Here is a 24,964-nt window from a genome sequence, read left to right as displayed (position 1 = left end):
TGTGTATTATAATTAAACTACTTAAACTAGTCCATACAGATTCAAACACTTGAAGGAGAGGCACCTGCCGATGTTTCCGACTCAATGAAGGGTTTATATGACCGCAACCATCCATATGACATACAGAAAGACTAATCATCATCAACAAAGCAGGAAACGAAAATATGAATCTTAAAAGAAACTGTATTTATAGAGGGCATAAAAGAAAACACGCCTACAAACAAATAAAAATAAAAATATAAATAAAGTAATGACCAAACTTCATTTTTAAGGTCACGTTTATCATAATTATTTCAAAAAAGAAGCCTATTGGATAGCCTATTGGATTCGATGACACTTCCTGTAGCTACTCACCCCAACGCTAGGCATCGCCTTTTCAATTGGCTGCTATAGGATTAGCTCGCCCAGCATGCTGACGAAAAACTAACATTCATTAACAACTAGCAGTATTTCAATCTTCTCGATTTGTCAGCTGGGATAATTAGGAGTACACCGCTGTATTCCATTCCTGGATTGAGGTACATTTTCCGAGCCATATCTCTGCTGCTTTTTACTGCATCCAACTAACAGCACTCCACCGTATTCCAGACAAGGTCTGACCAGTATAGTATAGACTGTGACCAGATCTTCAGTGGGTAGGCCATTTCTGGCAAGAACATTCAGAAAGTGCAGGCATTTTGAGGCCTTCCTCACTGACTGCTCCACATGTGTGTCACCACTGAGGTTAGAGTCTAGATGAAAACCAATATACTTGGTTGTTGTTACCACAGTTTTTTCCTGTCCTTCTAGGATCAGTGTTGCGGGTTGTGGATGGTCTCTAGAAATTACATATCTGAATTTCCACAGACTTTTTCCCATTCAGGAGCATGTTGTCGGATGTGTCCCACTCTTCCAGCTGTGTTGCCTCCAAGCCCATGGAAATGACCTCTTTGATGCTGGTTAATGGTATGGCTCGGGACAGCCCTACATCATCCAGTGTCCAGTGTCAATGAAGACAACTTTTCGGGCGGACATGTGAATGAGAAACAGATATGGTGCAACCACTCCCCCTTGTGGCACACCAAAGGTGACCTCTGACCAAGGGCTAAAAGTGCCATTTGCCATCACCCTCTGCTTTCTTCCTGTGGTGTAGCTGTGGAGCCAGGCTAGTAAAGTTGGACACAGTTCAATGTCAGACAGATGTTGCATGAGCTTTGTGTGATCTACTCAATCAAAGGCTTTGGACATATCAGCAAGTAACACCCTCACCATCGTTTTTTTTTTTGGAGTCTAGCTGTCAGCCAGGAGTGTGTGGCTTTCACAAGGGCGGTAGTAGTGCTGGACTTTGGTAGGTAGGCATACTGATTTGTGCACTCAGATAAAACTGTTGCCATTCATTTTATTTTATGAAGCTCTCCTGGATTTTTCCAAGGAATGACGTCCAGTCGGATTCTGGCTAGGCTACAATACCTTCAGAAAGTATTCATACCTCTTGACTTGTTCCACATTTTGTTGTTTTGCAGCCTGAATTCAAAACGTATTAAATATTTGTTTTCTCTCACCCATCTACACACAATACCCCATAATGACGAAGTGAAAACATGTTTTCAGAATTTTATTGCACATTTATTGAAAATGAAATACAGATATGTTTCATTTACATAAGTATTCACAACCCTGAGTCAATACTTTGTAGAATCACCTTTGGCAGCGATTACAGCTGTGAGTCTTTTTGGGTAAGTCTGTAAGAGCTTTCCACACCTGCATTGTGCAACATTTGTCCATTATTCTTTTCAAAATTCTTCAAGCTCTGTCAAATTGGTTGTTGATCATTGCTAGACAACCATTTTAAGGTCTTGCCATAGATTTTCAAGTAGATTTAAGTCAAAACTGTAACTTGGCCACTCAGGAAAATTCAGTGTCTTCTTGGTACGCAACTCAAGTGTAGATTTGGCCTTGTGTTTTAGCTTATTGTCCTGCTGAAAGGTGAATTCATCTCCCAGTGTCTGGTGGAAAGCAGACCCAGGTTTTCCTCTAGGATTTTGCCCTTGCTTAGCTCCATTCCGTTTCTTTTTTTATCCTGAAAAGCTCCCTTAATGATTACAAGCATACCCATAATTAAAATATGGAGAGTGGTACTTAGTAATGTGTTGTATTGGATGTTCCCCAAACATAACACTTTGTGTTCAGGACAAAAATGTAATTGCTTTGCCACATTTTTTGCAGTATAACTTTAGTGCTTTGTTGAAAACAGGATCCAAGTTTTGGAAGATGTTTTATTCGGTACAGGCTTCTTTCTTTTCACTGTCATTTAGGTAACGTATTGTGGAGTAACTAAAATGTTGTTGATCCATCCTCAGTTTCCTCCAATCACATCCATTAAACTATATAACTGTTTTAAGGTCACCGTTGGCCTCATGCTGAAATCCCTGAGTGGTTTCCTTCCTTCTACGGCAACTGAGTTAGGAAGGACGCCTGTACCTTTGTAGTGACTGGTTGTATGGATACACCATCCAACGTATAATCAATAACTTTACAATGCTCAAACCGATATTCATTGTCTGCTTCTTCTTCTTTTTTTTCTTTTTTTTAACCTATCTACCAATAGATGCCCTTCTTTGCAAGACATTGGAAAACCTCCGTGGTCTTTGTCAGAGATGCAAACTAGTCACCTTTCGGCGAAATTCGCCGTTTTTAAACCAAAATAGGTGACATACGTGATTCGTGTAGATCCGATGAGAACGGTTTTGGGGTGGGTTTGGATCACTATTGACGAAGGCTCAGCCAATCGTTACGAAACAGCAGAATGCAGCGCAGCACATTCCTGAAGAAAGAGGAGACAACCAACATACTAGTTACAGCATCAGCGCGCCTCTGGAAAGTCAGCTTGTCAGTCACAGCAGCGCGTCCCCTGAACGATAACGAAGAGGTGACTTTAGGTGAAAAGCCTGACCACGGAGACCGGGGTGAGAAGGTGACGAAGCGTACTTCATGAGCTGTAACCGAAAAACTACTGGCTTTTGGAAAGTTTGAGGTGAGGGAGAAAGTGTGGTGAACAAGTATTAGCACTGTTAAGTATCTTGCTAGCTGGACCCGTTAGCTAGCCAGAGAAATGTTGGGCAACATTAGCCAACTTATCTGATAAATAATTGAGTTTATGGTGTGAAAATTAGCTTGCTAATAAAGTCAGACAGCTAACATCAGATGAGCTAACATTAGTAACCTAACCAATTCGCTATAGTATTAACTTGCATACGACTCCTTGCCGTTTTGCCGAAAATTCTCCCCGCCCTTCTAATTTCCTTAATTTTGTGGCTAGAGTCTAATACTTTCTCTGGCACACATCAGAGTCAAATACTTTCAATAGAATAAACTTCACGTCAGGCAGGATAGGCAACCGAAATGAATAATTAATGTATTTGTGTTACATTAAACATAGAGGTACGGGCGACATCAAGGGGGCGCCCCCGAGTTCGGGCGCTGAAGGGCGGGTTCTCCCAGGGTGCCAAACAAGCCAGAACCGCCACATACACTTGAAACAAATTATCAAACCGAAAAATGCCACAAAGATCAGTGAAATGTGGAAAAGTCAACCATTCTGAAGGCATCTGTAATTGAGGCCACATGCTGCGCTTTCTCCCCAAACCAATTCAGATAAAACAACAGCCTACTCATTGTAGCCTAATCCTTCTCATTTCGTTAACTTTTATTTCCGTATTTTTTTCCAACTTGCATTGCATCAGTGAACTCCCACTACACTCCCTTGACATTGAGCCTCTTTGCCACTTTGAATGGCCAACATTAAAAAAAGCTACACACCTGAAGGCTTCTGGTTGGCTACTGGTCTTTTTATTTGGCGCACGTGCACTTCATAGAAACTACATTAAAGAATTGAACTTTTATTCAATTAATAATTTGAAATGTCATGTCATATCCGGGTATGCAACAATGTCACATGGGGGTCCAACTTTTATTACATTAGTAGGGGGGCAAGTTTGTGAAACCCAGGAGTATAAAAGGGTTACATACCGGACGATCAGTATGCAAATGTGGAACATTGCAGACAGAAATGCCATAGCATCACAGGAAGCTGCTGAGGGAGGACGGCTCATAATAATGGCTGCAATGCAGTGAATGGAATGGTATCAAACGCATTAAAACCATGTATTTGATGTGTTCGATAGCATTCCATTAATTCCGTTCCAGCCATTACTATGAGCCTGTCCTCCCCAGTTAAGGTATTACTGTCCGACTGTCATAGAGATGCCTCGATTCATGATTCAGTCGAACAACTCAGTCGATTCTATTTAATTTCCATCTACTTTACTAAAAACCAGGACTGATTAGTAAAATGTGTATTGCATATTGTAGCCCTATGCAGTGCCATTGTTACACAAGGCTTATCTGTCCAACTTCCAGACTCTGACTCTGTATGTTTGTTAATTACATTTAGATCACCACATGACTCTGAAGCTATGTGTCCAAATCATATCTTTCATGTATTATTTTGATTGTCTCATGTTATGTTTGTTAGGTTTCAGGGCCTTTTATAACAGTGAATTGTAGGCCTATAGTTTGAGTCATTAATAGTAGAACTTACTCAATTAAAACAGCTGTAGGCTACTTACACTTGAGTCTAGGAACATACCACACTGAAAATATCTATGTAGTAGTTGCGTCAACTTTCAGAATAATACCTGTGAGAAGGGGCAGTAGTTGTGTCGTTAAACATTGCCTGGACATTTTGTGATGAAAGACCCCTAAATGTTGTAAAACATACAGTAAAATTGTGTCTGTGTAAGTTTAAGATTCTTGTTTGCTATTTATAACCTCACAATGTAATTTATTCTCAATTGCATTTTGTTTCTCATCTCTGATCTGTCCCATCTCCTCTCAATCCCTCATTCATTGGTCACCAGAACACACAAGGCAGCCATTTCTGGGAAAATGCAGGGCCAGAGAGAGAAGACATTCATATTGATCCTCGTTGCTGCGCTCTCTCACAGGGTAAGAGTTTTGACCAAACACATTTTTTGGGGGTCATAAGATTGAAATTATTGAACCCAGATGTGGAAAAAGTATCCAATTGTCAAACTTGAGTAAAAGTATAGATACCCTACCGTTCAAAAGTTTGGGGTCACTTAGAAAAGTCCTTGTTTTCCATGAAAACATACATGAAATTAGTTGCAAAATGAATAGGAAATATTGTCAAGTTGTTGACAAGGTTATAAATAATGATTTTTAATTGAAATAATAATTGTGTCCTTCAAACTTTGCTTTCGTCAAAGAATCCTCCATTTGCAGCAATTCTAGTCTTGCAGACCTTCAGCATTCTACTTGTCAATTTGTTAAGATCATCTGAAGAGATTTCACCTCATGCTTCCTGAAGCACCTCCCACAAGTTGGATTGGCTTGATGGGAACTACTTACGTACCATACGGTCAAGATGCTCCCACAACAACTCAATAGGGTTGAGATCCCACGTTACCACCACCACAGTGCCCCCAGACCATCACATTGCCTCCACCATGCTTGACAGATGGCGTCAAGCACTTCTCCCGCATCTTTTAATTTTTTTCTGCGTCTCACGAATTTTCTTCTTTGTGATCCGAACACCTCAAACTTAGATTCTGTCTGTCCATAACACTTTTTTTCCAAATCTTCCTCTGTCCAGTGTCTGTGTTCTTTTGCCCATCTTTTCTTTTTATTGGCTAGTCTGAGATATGTTTTTTTCTTTGCAACTCTGCCTAGAAGTCCAGCATCCCGGTGTCGCCTCTTCACTGTTGACGTTGAGACTGTTTTTTTGCGGGTACTATTTAATGATGCTGCCAGTTGAGGACTTGTGAATCGTCAAACTAGACACTAGACACTAATGTACTTGTCCTCTTGCTCAGTTGTGCACCAGGGCCTCCCACTCCTCTTTCTTTTCTGGTTAGAGCAGGTTTGCACTGTTCTGTGAAAGGAGTACTGTAGTACACAGCGTTGTATGAGATCTTCAGTTTCTTGGCAATTTCTCGCATGGAATAGCCTTCATTTCTCAGAACAAGAATAGACTGACAATTTTCAGAAGAAAGTTATTTGTTTCTGGCCATTTTGAGCCTGTAATCGAACCACAAATGCGGATGCTCCAGATTCTCAACTAGTCTTATGATGGCCAGTTTTATTGCTTCTTTAATCAACATACACCAGTTTTCAGCTGTGCTAACAGAATTGCAAAAGGGTTTTCTAATGATCAATTAGCCTTTTTGTCACGTTCTGACCTTAGTTCCTTTGTTATGTCTTTGTTTTAGTTTGGTCAGGGTGTGAGTTGGGGTGGGTTGTCTATGTTCTTTTTTATATGTTGTGTTTTTGTGTTTGGCCTGGTATGGTTCTCAATCAGAGGCAGGTGTTCGTTGTCTCTGATTGAGAATCATACTTAGGTAGCCTTTTCCCACCTGTGTTTCGTGGGTAATTGTTTTCTGTTTTGTGTCTGCACCAGACAGAAATGTTTCGGTTTCATTTCGTTCTCTTTGTTGTTTTATTATTTAGTGTTCTGAGTTATAATAAATATCATGAACACTTACCACGCTTCGCATTGGTCCTCCGATCCTTCCTACTACTCCTCTTCGTCAGAAGACGAATTCCCTTACACTTTTAAAATTATAAACTTGGATTAGCTAACACAACGTGCCATTGGAACACAAGAGTGATGGTTGCTGATAATGGGCCTCTGTACCCTATGTAGATATTCCATAACAAATCAGCCGTTTCCAGCTACAATAGTCATTTACAACATTAACAATTTCTACTCTGTATTTCTGATGAATTTTATGTTATTTTAATGGACAAAAAAATTGCTTTTCTTTCAAAAACAAGGACATTTCTAAGTGACTCCAAACTTTTGAACGGTAGTGTACCTTAATAGAAAGTGAAAGACACCCAGTAAAATACTACTTGAGGAAAGAAGTATTTAGTTTTAAATATACTTAAGTATCAAAAGTAAATGTAATTGCTAAAATATTCTTAAGAATCAACAGTAAACGTATAAATAATACATTCCTTATATTAAGCAAAACAGACAGTACCATTTTCTTGTTTTTAAAATGTATGTATAGCCAGGGGCACACTCCAACACTCAGACATTATTTGCAAAAGATGCATTTGTGTTTAGTGAGTCCGCCTGACCATAGGCAGTAGGGATGACCACTAGTTCTCTTGATAAGTGCGTGAATTTCACAGTTTTTCTGTTTTGCTACGCATTCAAAATGTACTTTTGGTTGTCAGGGACAATGTATGCAGTAAAAAGTACAATATTTTCTATAGGAATGTAGTGAAGTAAAAGTAAAAGTTGTCAAAAATGTAAATAGTAAAGTAAAGTACAGATACCCTAAAAAATGACTTAAGTAGTACTTTAAAGTATTTTTACTTAAGTACTTTACACCACTGATTGAACCAGCCATACTGTAAGGACAGACTTCTGGGCCCGTTTCCCAGATCCAGAGTGAGCCTATTCCAGGATTCTCCATTGAGCATGATTTTTAGTCAAGAACTAGGCTCACTCTGGGTCTGGGAAACTGGCCTTGATGTACTTCATTTGAAAAATGCTTGAATTTGAACTTGTATTGTCATAACATGTTAAGTGCTATACATTGTTACACTGTGATACTACCTGTATTAAAGAGGGTAACAATTCTCTTTTCTATTACAGGTGACTCAGGCAAAGGTAATGGACATGGTTCCTAATGCCGTGGATGACCAGTACACTCACTGTCGGGAGCAGATGTTGAAGAAGGTTGTGGAAGGGGGTCTGCTGGAAGAAGAACTGAAAAACAGTAAAACGTATAGTGATGCCTGGGGGGCAAAGCAGTGTACAAAGTTAATCCCGGGAGGTGTCAAGCAACACACGGATGCATTAGTGGCTTATGGACATGGGGGAAATGAGTTCAGAAATATGTTCAACCAAGCAGTGGAGACTCAGGGTGGGAATGTCACTGTCTATAATGGCAACTTCCAGTTCAAATCCCTCCACTTCCTTCTAATGGATGCCATGAGGCTTTTGAAGACTGAGAACTGCCAAACTGTGTTTCGTGGCTCAAGCAAAGAGTATGAGGCACAAGTAGGGTCAGAAGTGCGATTTGGGAGGTTTACCACAACCAAGGCCAAGCGTTCCGATGCGGAGGAATCTGCTTCAGACAATGGGATCCTTTTCAACATTATTTCCTGCACTGTAGTCAACATTGATGAGTACACTTGCTTCTCAGACAGCATTGATCAGCTGATATCCCCAGCAGAGGTGTTTAGGGTGGCTGAGGTAAAGAATGTAAGAAATAAAGATCACGAGTACAGAGAGATCGTTTTGACAAGTTCAAGGACTCACAGCATTGACAGCATCCGCGACTGTTCCCTCTTTCCCAGGTGAGGCCAGGTTACGTAAGCGAAAAGATATGACAACATTGGACTACCAAACAGGTGTTGACGACACAAGAGTTAAGTGTTTTTAAAATGTCTACCTTATTCTTTGGAGAATGAAAGTCTGTCTTTGTCTCACCAGATCTCCTACAAGTACGAGTCCTCCATCAATCACCCCCAAAGGCTCCTCTACTCAATGGCTTGGCAGTAGCCTGTCTGTTCTTGTGGTTGTATCTCTCTCTATCTCCCTGATCACCAGGACTGATGATCTCTGATAAACTAAAGTGTTGAGTGCTAATAGATGCGGTAAAGAAGTCAATGGAACGCAGACCGTGGGGGATAGAAGGACGCACATTCAACCAATCTGATTTAACAAAATAGATATTTGTCAAATTGTCATGTTTTATGTATTGTAACATGCCCATAATGTGCTTACTAAAGTTTGATTTGGATATATCTGTCTGTTTTCACAGCATAACATTTAGAAGTAGTCCCTTTTCAGTTTTAGTAGAAGTGACTGCTAAAGGCTAACTCCCATTTGTATTGACTGGTAGCATAGCTAGTATAGAGAAGTCGATGGTGGTAGTCGTTTTTTTAAACTGTAATGCAGTTTAAGGGGTTGCAGGGTTGACATCCATACCAGCATTATTCTCCGATTTTTACCTCAACATGGTGTGAAAAACACATAAACAATAGCCTAAATGTAGGCTAATTTTGCTGGTGGCCATTGAGATTCTGGATCTTTCCCCCCACTGCATCTTTCCCCCATGCGATGCGTTTCCATGGCATTTCCATTGTTTTGGTTGAGATATTGAGATATTGACCTCTTCACTGCTTCTATTGAAAATGACAAACACACACACACACACACAATTGCATGTTTGTAATATCAGTACACAGATATTCATCAAATGTGACAAAGTGCCAACCTTTCAAACCCCTCTTAGCATAATGATATTCTCTTGAAAAATGTATTTCTTTGCATTTTTATTGTTTTTGTAAGAAATATATATATATATATCATGGTACGTTTTAAACAATATGTTACGCATTTAGCAAATATTTTGGTATCACAACAATTGACTGTGGGTGGGTCCAGTTTTCATAGATGTAATTTAATTTTCCTCTTGTTTTGTTATCGAATAAAGAAACAAGTTGAGCATTTTTGAGTGTTGGATAGGATACCTTTGGCATTGAGATGGGGTGGGAAGGAGTGATTTATTAATTAAATGTTTAGATAATTAAAAGTAGTAAGCTTTTCCAGCTGGAAATGACTTTACATACATTGGGGTGATAAGCATGTACATTGAATTAATGATGTAAGGCTCATAACCTGATGTAACGGATGTGAAACGGCTAGCTTTTGTGGAGCGATGGGTAACGATGCTTCGTGGGTGCCTGTTGCTGTGTGCAGAGGGTCCCTGGTTCGCGCGAGGGGACGGTGTAAAGTTATACTGTTACACTGACAGTCCAGACACAGTATGTAAGACCTCGTAATATTTAGGTTGTGTAATATTTGTGAGGGGAAATGACTGTCATACCAATGAGGGATGTGGACAGAGAGTGCCCTTTCTCTAAGCTCAAGCCATGCTCAAAATCACAGTAGCACTAGCCTTTAGGTCATAGTTACAAAGTTTTCGCACTGACTCAATCACAGCTACAGCCACACATGTTTTGGCTAATATTCCATCCTTATATGGAACCTGCATGTGGTCCAGGCTTTTGTTCCAGCCCAGCACCAGCTCACTGGATACAACTAATCAACCGACCATAAAGCCCATGATGTCAGGGGTGTGTACGGGCGGCGAAGTCATCTGTGATGTTTTTCTCCACAGGGGCACAGCTACTTTATTCAGAAATACGCCAGTGTCCGGTCTGAATGTAGCTCTCCCCACTCCGCTCGTGAGGGAATAGAAAACAGGTGTGTGAAAAAACAAATCAAAACCAATGGAAAATGAAAAGTGGATTGACGATGGCGAGCGCCGCACGAACAAGGAGAGGACCCGACTTCGGCGGAAGTCTTGGCATGCGCACTGTATCTGCTTAAAATGCTTCCTCTCCTGCATACATTTGTCAGAGAAACGGTAACCACTATTACTTTGCTACTCAGTATGACCGTGACAGGAGGATCCCTCTGTACTCTGTCTATGAAATGGATATCAAAGGGGTTCCTGGCAGAGAGGGGTCCATAGTTTATTATGAACCACAGGTTTGCATATTTCATTTTCATTATCACCTTTTTTAAATGTCCTATATATTCAGTGCAGCCGCCATTTAATGTGACTGGCACAACTACAGAATGATCACATTAGTGTAGTTTAAATATTTACAGTATAATAGGACATTAGCTGTGGAGCAGGTACTATTGTATTCATGCAATAAGCACTAGAAGGTACTATTTCGTACATTGTAATTTCAGACTAAATACAAGTAGCCTAGAATACCAGTAATATATTAATGGGTTGTATTGGACTGCTACCACAAAGCTTGAAGTGGGGTGGCTAATTTGTAAATATTTGTATTTTTCAGCTTATGCGTCCTGACCTACCACCACAGCAAATGGATAAGAAAGGATCCTTGAGTGAGATCAAAAAATACAACCAAAACAATGGCTGCAGAGAAAGCTCTCCACAATACCGACAGAACTAAAGCATGTGGGTAGACCAGAACGAGCAAGTCAATGTTCCGAGTTACTACTGGAATGCCTACTGCTGCACTAACACGAACCGCAACTCTCTCATGTCTGGAGGTGCCTTGAGAAATAACAGCTCAGGGTGTTAAAGATGATATTAACTCTGAAACTGTGCTTCGATGGCTATTGAGTGTTGGCAACAATTTCATATTCCATTATGATCTGGTATGATTTTGAATTCATGCTTAGATTCATACATGGTTTGGCGGGGAATTCCCAAGGAGATGTTTGAAAATTAGCCACGTTAGCTCATCAGAATTTTTAAACATATCCTTGACCATAAATATTATCCTATTGATCAAATTTGTGGTTAAAATGTATTACAATTTCAAAACATATCCTTTGTTGTAATTATTCATAAAGCGTATGTTTGTTTGTTTGGTCACACAGAGTTGTGCAACCACGTCTTTGTGAATGCTTGTTGCTATGAATCTATAATCCAATAAAGCTTGTTTTGTGAAAATAGGAAATGTGTATATCGACATATTACAGAACCATTTTTTACATGCTGTTGATGAACCTGTTGGTATTTTATGTCAAAAGAGATCTGATGAAGGCAGCAATACTGTCGGTGGAGATTTCTTTGGTCGCGGTACCCTCTAGTGGTCTATAAAGTGCATAAACTGGGAAGGAGACAAAGGGGCCACGGTCAGTTGCAGACATAAATGTCATAGATAGAGATGTAGTGATTCATGACTCAGTCGAACAACTCAGTCGATTCTATTTCATTCCCATCTACTCTGATAAAAAAAAATCGGATTAGTAAAATATGTCATGCATATTGTTGCTCTATGCAGTGCCATTGTTACACAATTCGTATCTGTCTAACTTCCAGAGTCTGACTCTGTATCTTTGTTCATTACATTTTGATTTATTGTTACATGATAAAACACCAAAACCATTGCAGGGTTTGGTGAATCTGCACTTGGCCCAATGCCAACCCAAACTTTTATTTATTATATATATATATATTTTTTTAGCTTTACTTTAACAGGGAAGACATATTGAGACCTAGGCCTCTTGCAAATGTGCCCTGTATATACAACATAAATATATACTTTATATATATATATATATATACACATTAACCTTTTGATGCAGTGATGAGTCTCAAAACTGTCATCTGTAACCAAACGAAGGGCACTATGGTAGATGGCATCCAAAGGTTTAAGAGTAGCAGCATCTGATAACTAATGTCACCATAGTCAAGAACATATAAAAAGGTTGACTGAATAATCTGCTTCTCACTGCTTAGAGAAAGGAACGATCTGTTTCTGTAGAACAATCTTAGCTTCTTAACCAGCTCATCTATTACTGAACAAAAATATAAACGCAACACAGGAGGTTGGTGACACCATAATTGGGGAGGACGGGCCCATGTTAATGTCTGGAGCGGAGTTAGTGGAGTCGTATCAAATACATCAAACACATGGTTTCCATGTGTTTGATGCCATTCCATTCCATTATTATGAGCTGTCCTCCCCTCAGCAGCCTCCACTGAAACGCAACATGCAAAGTGTTGGTCCCATGTTTCATGAGCTGACATAAATGATCCCAGAAATGTTCCATACGCACAAAAAGCTAATTTCTCTCAAAATGTTGTGCACAAATTTGCTTACATCCCTGTTTGTGAGCAATTCTTCTTTGCCAAGATAATCCATCCATCTGACAGGTGTGGCATATCAAGAAGCTGATTAAACAGCATGATCGTTACACAGGTGCATGAACCTTTGCACCTTGTGCTGGGGACACTAAAATGTGCAGTTTTGTCACACAACACAATGCCACAGATGTCTCAAATTTTGAGGGAGCATACAATTGCCATGCTGACTGCTGGAATGTCCACCAAAGCTGTTGCCAGATAATTGAATGTTCATATTTCTACCATAAGCCTCCTCCAACGTCATTTTAGAGAATTTGACAGTATGTCCAACCTGCCTCACAACTGCAGATCACATGTATGGCGTCGTGTGGGCGATCGGGTTGCTGATGTCAAAGTTGTGAACAGAGTACCCCATGAGGCAAATGGTGGTCACACTAGATACTGACTGGTTTTCTGATCTACGTCCATACTTTTTTACCAACACATGTATATCTTTATTCCCAGTCATCTGAAATACATAGATTAGGGCCTAATGAAAAATCGTTGAAATTGTCGCATGTTGCGTTTATAGTTTTGGTCAGTATAACTGACCTGTGACTTCTGTGTGATGACAACCTGGGCCGCTACTGGCCCGCTCAATGGTCCACAGTTCACCTAGCATCCTGAGCACGGCTGCGCCCAACAATGTGACCGCTGGAGCTGGACCCATGCTCCCCCGGGCTCTGGACGCCACGGTTAAGTCTGATCACAAACACCAGAGGGCACTGTTACATGAAAGATCTCATGATGATCGCTGATCAAAAATATACTTACTGTATTTATCTGGAACACAGATCGGTGGCACATTAATTGGGGCGGATAGGCTTGTGGTAATTGGTTTAGCGGAATCAGTGGAATGGTATGAAATACATCAAACACTCCGTTCCACCCATTATTATGAGCCGTCCTCCCCTCAGCAGCCTCCACTGATCTGGAAGTGATCTATTTTTCACTAATCTTTTAAAAATCAAAGAGTAATGTTTGTAATTTAATCACGGGTGACTGTACCTTTAACATGACCTCTATATAGTGTCTTAAAACCCGATACGACTTTGTTCACATCTCTATTCAAAGGGAATTAAGTATTCGTCATTTGAACAGTATGTATGTCTTTTTGGAAATTGAATCATGTTCACAAAGGAAAATGACTCATTTAGAAGTGCTATGAACTTGAGTAGTACTCTAAATATCAGTTGAGGTCAGTGGTGCTCAAATCATGAGCCTGGAGTTTTTATGTCAGGGCACGATGCAACCCAAAATACGCCTTTTAAAGGCCTTGTCCCCGATGTTCAATGAGATCACATTCATGGTAAATGCTGGCATGTCTGCTCAAGTGTAAATTACCTTTAAAAGTATCTTATAGTGCGCTGCGCTATAGAGCGTCTTGAGTTCAATGCTGCCCTATATTGTGAATTGGGGGAACATGGTTGAGAAGGATGTGTCAAATGATCTGTTCCTTATTGTGTGCCACCTAACTGCAGGGATATTATGCTCTCATTGATTTCTGTAATGAACCATTTGGTGGGTCTTGTAAATTAATAGTTATTGAGTTCAACTGAAAACCTGATATGCTTCCTTTTAACATTTAGATTATTTCAAATACTTTGGGATTTCCTTGTATCTTGGTTGTTATCATTTTTGTTAATGTGTTGTTTAATGTGCAGGCACAAACCATGCTGTACTTTTTGATTAATAAATGTTTTAATAAAATTTGGTGAATGCAATATGATAATGTCATAGTACCGCACAGATCTCAAATTAGGATTTGAAATACAACCCTACATTAAAACAGTCCAAATCTTAAACCCAACTATGGAACAATGAAAAGATGAACACGGGAGAGGACTATACACAGCAGCAACACAAAACAACCATTATTCATTCCAGAAGCCTCTGTTGTGGCCAACAGCTTCTATAAGCCTGCTCTGTAGTGTCTCTTTGGAGGAGTAGATGGGCAGCTGCAACAGAGAGTGACAGGTCAGCGCCTCTGGGAAATGCTGTTGGGAGGAGTTGAGAAGGGTTTGGACCCTCATCCTGATCTGGTTCATACCCAGGATGGGCACACGATCACAGCCAGTCAGGAACACTGAAGGGGCAAAGGTGGTAAAAGGGAGAGGGCAGTGAATGACAGAATATAACTTTATTCTCAGTAGCCTACGTTATTGGTTCATCTGTTACAATGAAAACGTTCCATACTTACACAGGAACGCTTTCTTTTGATCCTCTGTCAGTTCCTCAAACACCTCCCAGAATGTGACGATGTTGGGATGCCCAGCATGGTACTCTCCTTCATACACAGTGTTCTAGGGGGGAAATGCCCTCAATTAATATATGGTGAAGCAATAGACACTTGACACCATTCAAACTACTTGTCAAAGCAATGTATCAAAACATTTTAGCCAGGTTGCAGAACATGTTCACCATGAATCCCAAATCAGCCCCAGGACACTTGTTTTTAAGGCTCCATCTTGCCCCCTGATAGGCTAGGTGACATTTCTGTATATATTATATGTTTTTACTTGTCTAATGCTCTCAGATGTAGACAATTGACACAGAGTAGATTTGGGATTGAGCTTCAGTCATGTATTAACAAAACATGGTTCTGACCTGTTTCAGTGTTTCCCAGTCGAAATTCTCCTGCCCCACCATCACTCCCCTCAGTTCCTCTGGCTGGAAGAACTCCACCACGTCCTTGTCACACACCTTGAAGAAGCCTTTCCTGAACTCTTCAAACACCACCTCTACTGACTGGTTGAAGATGTAGTTCACATAGGTGTCAACAAACTCCTTCCTGTCAAAAGAATGACACACAGAGTCAGATATCCATTGAGTTGTAGCTAGTATAGGTTGCTGTCAATTCCAGTTGATGTCACTTCAAGGAATGAGAAGCGTCATTTACATTCCATTATGATTTCTCCATTCATACATTTACATTTCAATGTGAGATGATATTGTCGAAATGGAATTGACCCCAATCCTGGCAGCTGTAGCAATGGAAAAACGTGGCATACTGTAAACCTTGTATTTTGTCAGTTGTAAATATTGCTATAATCTTACTTGTTGGCACTTGTGACGAGTTTTCCAGTTTCTTTGGGATCAAGTTCCACCGCTACATCACCCCACATCACCTATAATAGTGAGTAATGAAAAAAGTGAGGAAAATGAACAATGATAACACTGCAGACTGAGGGTATGGACAAATAGATGGGAGTGATATGCGAGAGACATACACACTGAAATAATATAATTTATCTTATGTTCAGAAATTCATACCACTTCACTTCAATTAACTACAGATGTAGGATCTTAATTTGAGCCAATTTGATACAGCAGGAAGAAAATCCTGCAGCAACAGAAAATGTGAATTATTTAGTGAATTATTTTTATTTATTTAACTAAGTCAGTTAAGAACAAATTCTTATTTATCCTGCCGATCCTTGACTTCGGCGATGTCATTTACAAAATAGCCTCCAACACTCACCTCAGCAAATTGGATGCAGTCTATCACAGTGCCATCCGTTTTGTCACCAAAGCCCCATATACTACCCACCATTGTGACCTGTATGCTCTCGTTGAATGGTTCTCGCTACATACGCGTCACCAAACCCACTGGCTCCAGGTCATCTATAGGTCTTTGCTAGGTAAAGCTCCGCCTTATCTCAGCTTATTGGTAACCATAGCAACACCCACCCGTAGCACGCGCTCCAGCAGGTATATTTCACTGGTCATCCCCAAAGCCAAAACCTCCTTTGGATGCCTTTCCTTCCAGTTCTCTGCTGCCAATGACTGGTACGAAATGCAAAAATCACTGAAGTTGATCTCCCTCACTAACTTCAAGCATCAGCTGTCAGAGCAGCTTACCGATCGCTTCAGCTGGACACAGCCCATCTGTAAATAGCCCATCCAACCAACTACCTACCTCATCCCCATATATGTTTTTTGTATTTTTCTGCTCTTTTGCACACCAGTATTTAAACTTGCAACTCCTCATCTGCACATCTATCACTCCAGTGTTAATTGCTAAATTGTAATTACTTCGCCAATATGGCCTATTTATTGCCTTACCTCCTTACTTCATTTGCACACACTGTATAAAGATTTTCTATTGTGTTATTGACTGTACGATTGTTTATCCCATGTGTAACTCTGTGTTGTTGTTTTTGTTGCACTGCTTTGCTTTATCTTGGCCAGGTTGCAGTTGTAAATGAGAACTTGTTTTCAACTGGCCTACCTGGTTAAATAAAAGGTGAAATAAAATAACAAATCTTTTTTTACAAAGGCCTACCCCGGCCAAACCCGGACAATGCTGGGCCAATTGTGATACAGACCATAATTATATTTAATGGACATTATTTTGTAGGGGTCATTTTAAAGTGGAAATGACTAACTTTAGAAGTCTTTAAAATACACTACAAGTTCGCATTTCTTGCAGTGTGGGAAAATTGTCAGCAACAAAAGAGTGATCAAATTAAAATCCTGCATCTGTATTATGTTACATTGTATTTGTTCATCGATCAAACTGTTTGAATGCAATACATACTGAGAAAGTCATGTCCATGTTTTCAACATCATCATCAGGGTAATCCAAGATGTACTGCAAACTCCTTCAAAAGCATTGAAAATAATATGTGACAATTATAAATTGGCAGTCAATAAATCATGATGCTTTCATAAATGGAAAACTATTTATCCAAATAATTAATAATTGCTTATCCACACAGAGCAAGTGCCCTGCCCTTGAGATGCAATAAAATGCCTTGAGATGCAATTTCTTAATCTGTCCTTGGTGTCCTTATAACAAATACAACTGCCTGTACTGTAATACATTACTGACTAAGGGATAACAATATATTATGGTCTGAACTTACCCTGCTTCAATGGGGCTAAACTCTCTCAGGTCCTCTAAAGAGGGATTGATGTTCACCAGCTTCTTGAAGAAGGCCATGGGGAAGGGGAGGTGCACCATGTTGTTGTTGTACAGGGCCATCCCACACAGAACCCCAAACAGGAAATAACGCTTCTCCTCCACTCTAGGCTGTTAGTGAGGATGTGTTGGACAAGAGACAATAAATAAGCCATGAGTGAAAGTACAAGACATGCTGTTGTTAACCTGCGGAAAATTATAGCTTAATATACAGTAAAGGGAAGGTAGTATGGTTTCTAGAATACAGTAGTAGGCTAGTAATACAGTAGTAATACTATAGTAGTTCTTCTCTAGAAACATATCATTACAGTGTTTCACTACCAGCACATTTGAAGCTATTTGAAAGTACAATAATTAGCAATATTTTATTTCTATAATGTGTTGAGGTGCGAAAAACCTCATAATCCATGTGCGATTTCCCTAAACGTGCCTCACCATTGCAGGGAACCAGGCCAGCGTATTGGTGTCGTTGTACATGAACATCCCAGACTCGGGTACCAACAGCTTATCAAACAAATGGAGGAAGAAGTCCCTTTTGTAGACATTTGTCAGCTTCGCATCCTCGTCGAAATACACCTGAGAGATGTAAGCAGCACATTTTGGAATAGCCCTTCTCTGTTCAAAACATTGTCTCATCATATTAAAAAATATGGACTTACCACAAGGGACCTCTTGAAGGTACTGTGATATGCTACACTCAGTTGATGGAAAGTGTCTTCTATGAGTGATGCTCTATTCAGTCTCAGCTCAAAGACCGGAGCAGGCTCCGCCACGAGGAACATGTCAAAACGCCACATGCCAGTCCTTTGGCGATTGTTAGGGAGATTCTGCAATGCATAGAGTACAATGTTAAGTCTTCAGTTAGTGCTTTTCTAGTATACAATACAGGTATTATTTCAACCAGTTTCTTCCATCAAAAAGGTTAAGAAATATGTCTGGTTTCTTCAGTAGTGATGGTCAACACCCCAGAGCTACTTGGAATGCAGGCTTCAGCCCTGTTCTAACACACCTGATTCAGCTAATCAAGATCCTGGTGAGCATCTGATTAGTAGAACCAGGTGTGTTAGAGCAGGGCAAGAGCAAAAGCCTGCATACACAGTCAGTTGGTCTCTAGTAGGGGGTTAGCCACCTTCATTTATAGTATCTGCTGTATATTATAATACTATATATTGAGAAGCAAGTTTCATTACCTTTGTGAGTGCGGCGTTGATGTTAAAAACGTTTATCTTGCTCTGCAGATTCATCAAGAATGGGTAACGACAAAAGATGGCAGGTGTCTGATCCACATCCTGAAAGTGATGTAAAAGAAAACATACAAGGCATCTCAATTAAGGAACTTCTTTGTCTAATTATGTTCATCTGCAGTGATAAGAAGGAACTTTAGTAGGTGAGAAAGATTCTCCAGTAGGAAAACAAAATGTTTCCTTCACTCTCTCTTTCCAGACCATTTCAGGTAGAGGAAATCTCAAGCCTCTACTGAGATGAAGCCAGGACACTTTCTAAGACCCAAACAACGAACATCAAAACACTTCAAGACTGACAACCACTAGTATGGTTAGCAATCGGTGACTGAGACAAAATTCATTTTCTTACCTGCTTTGACCATAAACGCCAAAGCTTTACATCCTCCTCTAGAAATTTGGGATTGAAGTGAACCTCCTCCATACAAAAGGTACTGTCTGGAACAGTCTGGGTCTCTACAGATTTCTGGTTTGCCTTTGAAATAATATAGAAAAGTAAAATAAATTGATAATAAATGAACAATTATTAGAAAGTATTAGCTAAATATTTTCCATGTTTGTCAGAAAAATATTATTTGATCAAATCTCAGTTATGGTCTCATTGATTCTAAATAGTTTGCAATGAAATAACTGCCACCCTGGCACCAGATCGGTCCTCGAAGTTGACTGGTCAAAATGGGAAAACAGCATTATAAATGGATTGACAGTACGAGTAGTGAAGGATGGAAACTGACTCTGTGGAGATGGCCGAGGACCTGGAGCAGGTGCTTGATCCCAGTATCACGAGTGTGTAGAATATGTTCACTCCTCAGAATCCCCGACAGGGCTTTCTTCCACACCCCAATGTGCTTGGTCATGACAGACGGCTTCAATGAGGACCAGCAGTCACCTACAGGACATGGTAACACACAGATTACTTTCTCAAACCATTTCGTGGGGGTATAGAATTTGCTCGACTTCACAATCATTCCAGGGGCACCCCCAATGTGCACACGTTTTGTTTTAGCCCAGCACTACCACACTCGGTTCAAATTATCAACGGTTTTGTAAATTGAGCCTAGTCTAAATCTGCCAGACAGCGAATGAACAAGGACAAAATAAGTTGTCTACAGCAAAAACAGATTTACGACTATGTTATTTTTGATAAGTTGAATTTGGGGTGACACACTTTAAACATTTTAAATGGAGGGCAACATTACCGAGGACCTGCAGCTTTTCAGGGTGCAGTCTGAGGATAGCAGCAGCAACGGCTTCGGTGAGATCTGTCCTTCTGTGCTGTTTGTGAATGACCCTCAGGAGCTCAGGGAGAACCAGGTAGACCCTCAAGCCCTCCACTCCAATGGGCTCCTCATACAGGGAGGGAAGTAGTGTGTGCTGAACAACAGCTTCAACCTAGTGCAATGAAAGAGGTGTGTGAATCGTCCCTCGTTCAAGATACATGTCAGAATAAATGTCCGAATAGGATCGATTACATATCAATTTATAAATATATTCACAAAATACCTCAGTCAAAACTTTGCCCTTTTCGCCAGCTTCCGGAATGCGCCTTGGACGAGTGAATAATCCAGGCCAGACTGTTTTGGTGAGGTTTGGTAATGTTTGTCACAACTAATAAAAGCAAGAAATAATTGTCAATATTTTTGCCATATTTAAATCAGTATTCTTTGATAATGTAATATTTCAAACATAAGACATGTATTTGAACCAATATTAAATACTGTTACCTTTTATCAAGAAAGCTCCCATTTAAACACGATGCAGAAGAAAACATTTTTGTGATTTCCCTGCAATTACAAGTTTGAGTAATCTTTCAGTTCAGTATGTGACCGTACATAAACAAAATAAGGAAATAACAACAACGGTAAATTATAGCTACTTATATCATACTTACTTCTGTCCTTTTTTCCAAGACTTTGAATCACATTCCGAGATCCATTTGTCAATGATTTCTTCATCTATAGCTTGTTGTGTCACTTTGCCCACACTTGACCTGAGATTGTTAGACTTTTCTTCAGACTCCTGGGAAGATGACAATGTGATGCAACGTATCACAGAAATGTTAAGTACAAAGGACAAACTATGTCCTGTTTTGCTAACTCATTGTTTCAAACCAAATTGTGTCCATACCTGACCAAGAGAGCACAACGCAAAGGAATGGTTTCCTCCAGCAAAAATGTGTTCAATTTTCTGGTCATCAATCTGGTCTGAAATGTTGACAAAAATAGTTGATGATCAAGTTAATGTTATTTCATGTTTTACCTCATGTTATTTTAGTTGAGTATTGAAATAAGCATTTTGTTGAGTTGACTTTTATCTGTTCTGAAAATGCATGTACTCTCCCTAATGTTATACCATAAATGAATGTTTTACCTGGCAGTTGTACTGGAAGGGGCACAGACTGATCAATCTTTACTCCATTTCCCAGCTGCCCTTGCTCTCCGTGCCCAAATGAGTAGATCTTATTGGAGGGCCCCACAAATGCTAATGTATGGTGTCTAATGTGGCAAACAGACATAGAAAACATTTCTCAAATCAACAATGAATTCTAAAAAGGTCTTATTCTAAAATGAAAACAGTCCTACATACATTTTTGTTGTGTCACAACATTTTGTCAATTCCAGATCATGTCAAATAAGTGTAACCTACCTTCCACAGGCTATCTGGGTCACCTTTAATCCACAAAGTTGCCCCACCACTCGAGGTCGTAGTTCATCTCGGAGAGAGTTGTGTCCAAGCTGTCCATAGCGGCCTGAACCAAATGTGAACACCACACCTCCCTAGAACAAAATCAACCCAGACAGTTATCAGAGTGTTTTCCTCTACGTTAATGAGGATGTTTCAATGCAAATTTCCAGGGAACTAAAAACTAAAACATTTCAATTGTTTTGTTTATTTTTTATTTCAACATTATTTAACTAGTCAAGTCAGTTAAGAACAAATTCTTGCTGACAATGATGCCCTACCAAAAGGCCTCCTGCGGGGACGGGGTCTGGGATTAAAAATATAAATGAATTAAATAAAAATATAGGACAAAACACATCACGACAAGAGAGACAACACAACACTACATAAAGAGAGACCTAAGACAACAACATAGCATGGCAGCAACACAGCACGGTAGCAACACAATAACAGCATGGTAGCAGCACAACATGGTAGCAGCACAAAAAATGGCACAAACATTATTGGGCACAGACAACATCACAAAGGGCAAGAAGGTAGAGACAACAATACATCATGCAACGCAGCCACAACTGTCAGTAAGAGTGTCCATGATTGAGTCTTTGAATGAAGAGATAAAACTGTCCAGTTTGAGTGTTTGTTGCAGCTCCTTCCAGTCACTGGCTGTAGCGAACATTGAGACACCAATATAAATAAACGCACATAAAATGCAGACATATTGTATGGTCTAAACAACATTTAGTTCAAATTATAGGAAAAGTGTAATTATGTCAGACAGATATACAACCTTTGTCAGAACGGCAGTATGTTCTCCTCCACATGAAATCAAAACAGTCTTCTTCAGATTCAGGCAATCAACAGGAGCTGGGGCACATCTGTCTACAGAAAATTGGGTTCAATTTATTGTTATTATTATATATAATTTTTATAATTATTTATTTACAACACATAACCCTCAAACACACGACACATTGTGCTCTCTCATCCTGGTTAAAATTGTTTTTAGACAGATAAAGGCACATTTCTGTACTTTTCTTAAATTTTTTAAACGTCATTTCAACCACCAAAAAATGTGGTTGTTAATAGATAAATCAGGGGTCTCCAGCTGCAGCCTGAGAGAACTACTGAGTGGGAAGACTTTTGTTTAAACCCAACACTAACACACCTGTTTCAAATAATGTACTGTTCATGGTCTTCGGTCTGGACCTTGATTATTTAAATATATTTAACAAGAGTCAACACATATGCTATTGTATAATGTATACTGTACTTGTTGTGTCCCCTAGTCCCAGTTGCCCGGCGGTGTTCTTGCCCCAGCCGAACACAGCTCCAGAAAGGGACAGAGCGAAGCTGTGGTCTCCCCCTGCAGTGATCTGAACCAGGGGGATCCCTGATAGAGACTTCAGGGGCTTGGGGGACATGGACATGTCGCGTGGCTCGCTCCACCCCAAACCCAGCTGACCGCTGGTGTTCTGACCCCATGTGAAAACCTGACCATCTGAACAGAAATCAGAAGTAAGCAACCATACAATGAGAACATTGTACAGGATTACAGTTTTGAAAGGTTAGACTGTTTTGGTTAAGTTGTGAAACAGCGATTAGTGGTGTGTTAATGGTCATTTACCCTGAGTTAGTAAAATTGAATGCTGGTCTCCACATGCAACCTGAGTTACCTGTCGGTTACATAGGTTACCCAATGGGCTGGGGGGAAAAAAGAAGAAAGATGACTAAGAGTAGCTGGCCCGTTTGAATTAAATGACAAATTGTTTTTATACTTTAACTATTTGAATGAGGGGGTGACAATTCCTTAAGGTAAACTACATATAAATGTATCATTAAAGAATGGAACCCACCTGAGAATGTTGGCTTTGTCCAAGCAGAGAACCCGACCCTCTTCAGACAGTAAAACAGCATGAGAATCTCCACAACTCAGAGCCCGAATCCTCTCCTTACATGTCACACTCTCTAAAGCACACAAAACATATGACTGGGCAACTCAAGAAAATATATTATAAAAATATATTGTTAAGGAGATTAGACCTACTCAGTTTCCCTGTGAATCTTCTCCCATCTAGGTCCTCTTGAATCCGTGCGACAGACACTAGTCTCCCATTATTTCTGATAAACGCGACCACACTGTTACCTGCGGACAGACCCTGAATTTTAGATTTAAGGTGTATCAAATTAACGCAACTAATATCCGTTTTGGTCGTATCTAAACCATTCGGCTTCACTAAACCAAAGCCATTACGACTATCCTCTCCCCATGAAATCATTGTTGTGTATTATTCTTAAACTAGTCCATACAGATTCTAACACTTGAAGGAGAGGCACCTGCCGATGTTTCCGACTCAATGAAGGGTTTATATGACCGCAACCAACCATATGGCATACAGAAAGACTAATCATCATCATTATCAACAAAGCAGGAACCGAAAATGAATCTTAAATGAAACTGTATTTATAGAGGGCATAAAAGAAAACACGCCTACAAACAAATATAAATGCAGTTTCGAATAGTTACTTATGACGCAAGGCCGAAAACGAAAGTGAACGTCTATTGACAATATCAGCCCAGTTATCTTCGAAATAGCCTACAATAAACTGACGCATTTGACACACACGATAATGCTTGAAACAATTACCACCCAGTCGATACCTCCCTAGATGCATTTCAGTGGAACTGGCTGAAACATCCACTTTATGCTGACTGCTAAATGCTGAACTGAAAATGGTTTCGGAGTTTGAAAAGACCCATCCCTCAGAGACGTCCCTAATATTTGCCCTGTTTTTTTCTTCTCCAGATGTTAACGTAATTACCAAACTTCATTTTTAAGCTCACGTTTATCATAATTATTTTAAAAAATAACTGTCAGCAGTATTTTGTGGAGGGTGCACACTGACTTGACCAGGCAAAGAGTAAAGAAAATACTAAAATTGCTTTAATTATTGTGTTATGATACTATACACCAGTGTGGCAGTTGTACTAAACTCCTACGGCATAAAAGTTCTAAAATAATCAATGTCCCTCATGAATTAAAATGACAATTGAACAGGTAAATAGGCATATAATAACCTATGCAGAAAGTAGGGATGGGAGTTTGAAATACTTTTACTATTCGAATAGTAACATTCATTTTTGTCTGATATCCGGATATTTGAAATACATGTGGTTTTTAAAAACCTACGTTTTAAACCTGAACACATCTATGCGAGGGAGAAGATGGTACTTTATTGTTGCAGCAGCGGAAGAACATGAAAGAGAGATGGTTAAGCGAGCAGACGGAGAGAGAGAGAGACACCAAGACAACCCCGCTACAGCCCAACACTATCTAGCTGACTTGCAGCAGCGACGATGTTATTTATTATCATCCCATATAACAGTGTCTATATTGACTGGAGTAGCCTATTGGATT

The 24,964-nt window shown here is 39.9% G+C and overlaps 2 protein-coding genes across 2 annotated transcripts; one reads left to right on the top strand and one right to left on the bottom strand.

The window, feature by feature from the left end:
• Window positions 1-2,768: 2,768 nt before the first annotated feature.
• Window positions 2,769-9,531, top strand: LOC112231792 (T-cell ecto-ADP-ribosyltransferase 2). The gene is made up of 4 exons (XM_024398563.2): window positions 2,769-3,013; window positions 4,899-4,986; window positions 7,667-8,373; window positions 8,510-9,531. The coding sequence occupies exons 2-4, from the start codon at window positions 4,927-4,929 to the stop codon at window positions 8,640-8,642; spliced, it is 900 nt and encodes a 299-aa protein (XP_024254331.1). The 5' UTR covers window positions 2,769-3,013; window positions 4,899-4,926; the 3' UTR covers window positions 8,643-9,531.
• A 4,847-nt stretch (window positions 9,532-14,378) lies between these two features.
• Window positions 14,379-24,187, bottom strand: LOC112231787 (probable E3 ubiquitin-protein ligase HERC3). The gene is made up of 23 exons (XM_042311785.1): window positions 23,593-24,187; window positions 23,402-23,513; window positions 23,173-23,249; window positions 22,819-23,046; window positions 22,336-22,427; window positions 21,513-21,643; window positions 21,237-21,361; window positions 20,994-21,070; window positions 20,758-20,885; window positions 20,591-20,650; window positions 20,378-20,474; window positions 20,066-20,258; window positions 19,601-19,755; window positions 19,219-19,341; window positions 18,816-18,914; window positions 18,285-18,452; window positions 18,061-18,201; window positions 17,570-17,736; window positions 17,242-17,305; window positions 15,759-15,829; window positions 15,309-15,492; window positions 14,902-15,004; window positions 14,379-14,787 (listed from the first exon to the last, which is right to left on the bottom strand). Exons 1-23 carry the CDS (start codon window positions 23,822-23,824, stop codon window positions 14,576-14,578), a joined length of 3,039 nt encoding a protein of 1,012 aa, XP_042167719.1. The 5' UTR covers window positions 23,825-24,187; the 3' UTR covers window positions 14,379-14,575.
• Between the last annotated feature and the right edge of the window lie 777 nt (window positions 24,188-24,964).

Source organism: Oncorhynchus tshawytscha, linkage group LG34, assembly GCF_018296145.1.
Source record: "Oncorhynchus tshawytscha isolate Ot180627B linkage group LG34, Otsh_v2.0, whole genome shotgun sequence".
NCBI lineage: Eukaryota > Metazoa > Chordata > Actinopteri > Salmoniformes > Salmonidae > Oncorhynchus > Oncorhynchus tshawytscha.
Note: the sequence above shows the minus strand (reverse complement) of the source record. Positions and strands in the feature narration are given on the sequence as shown.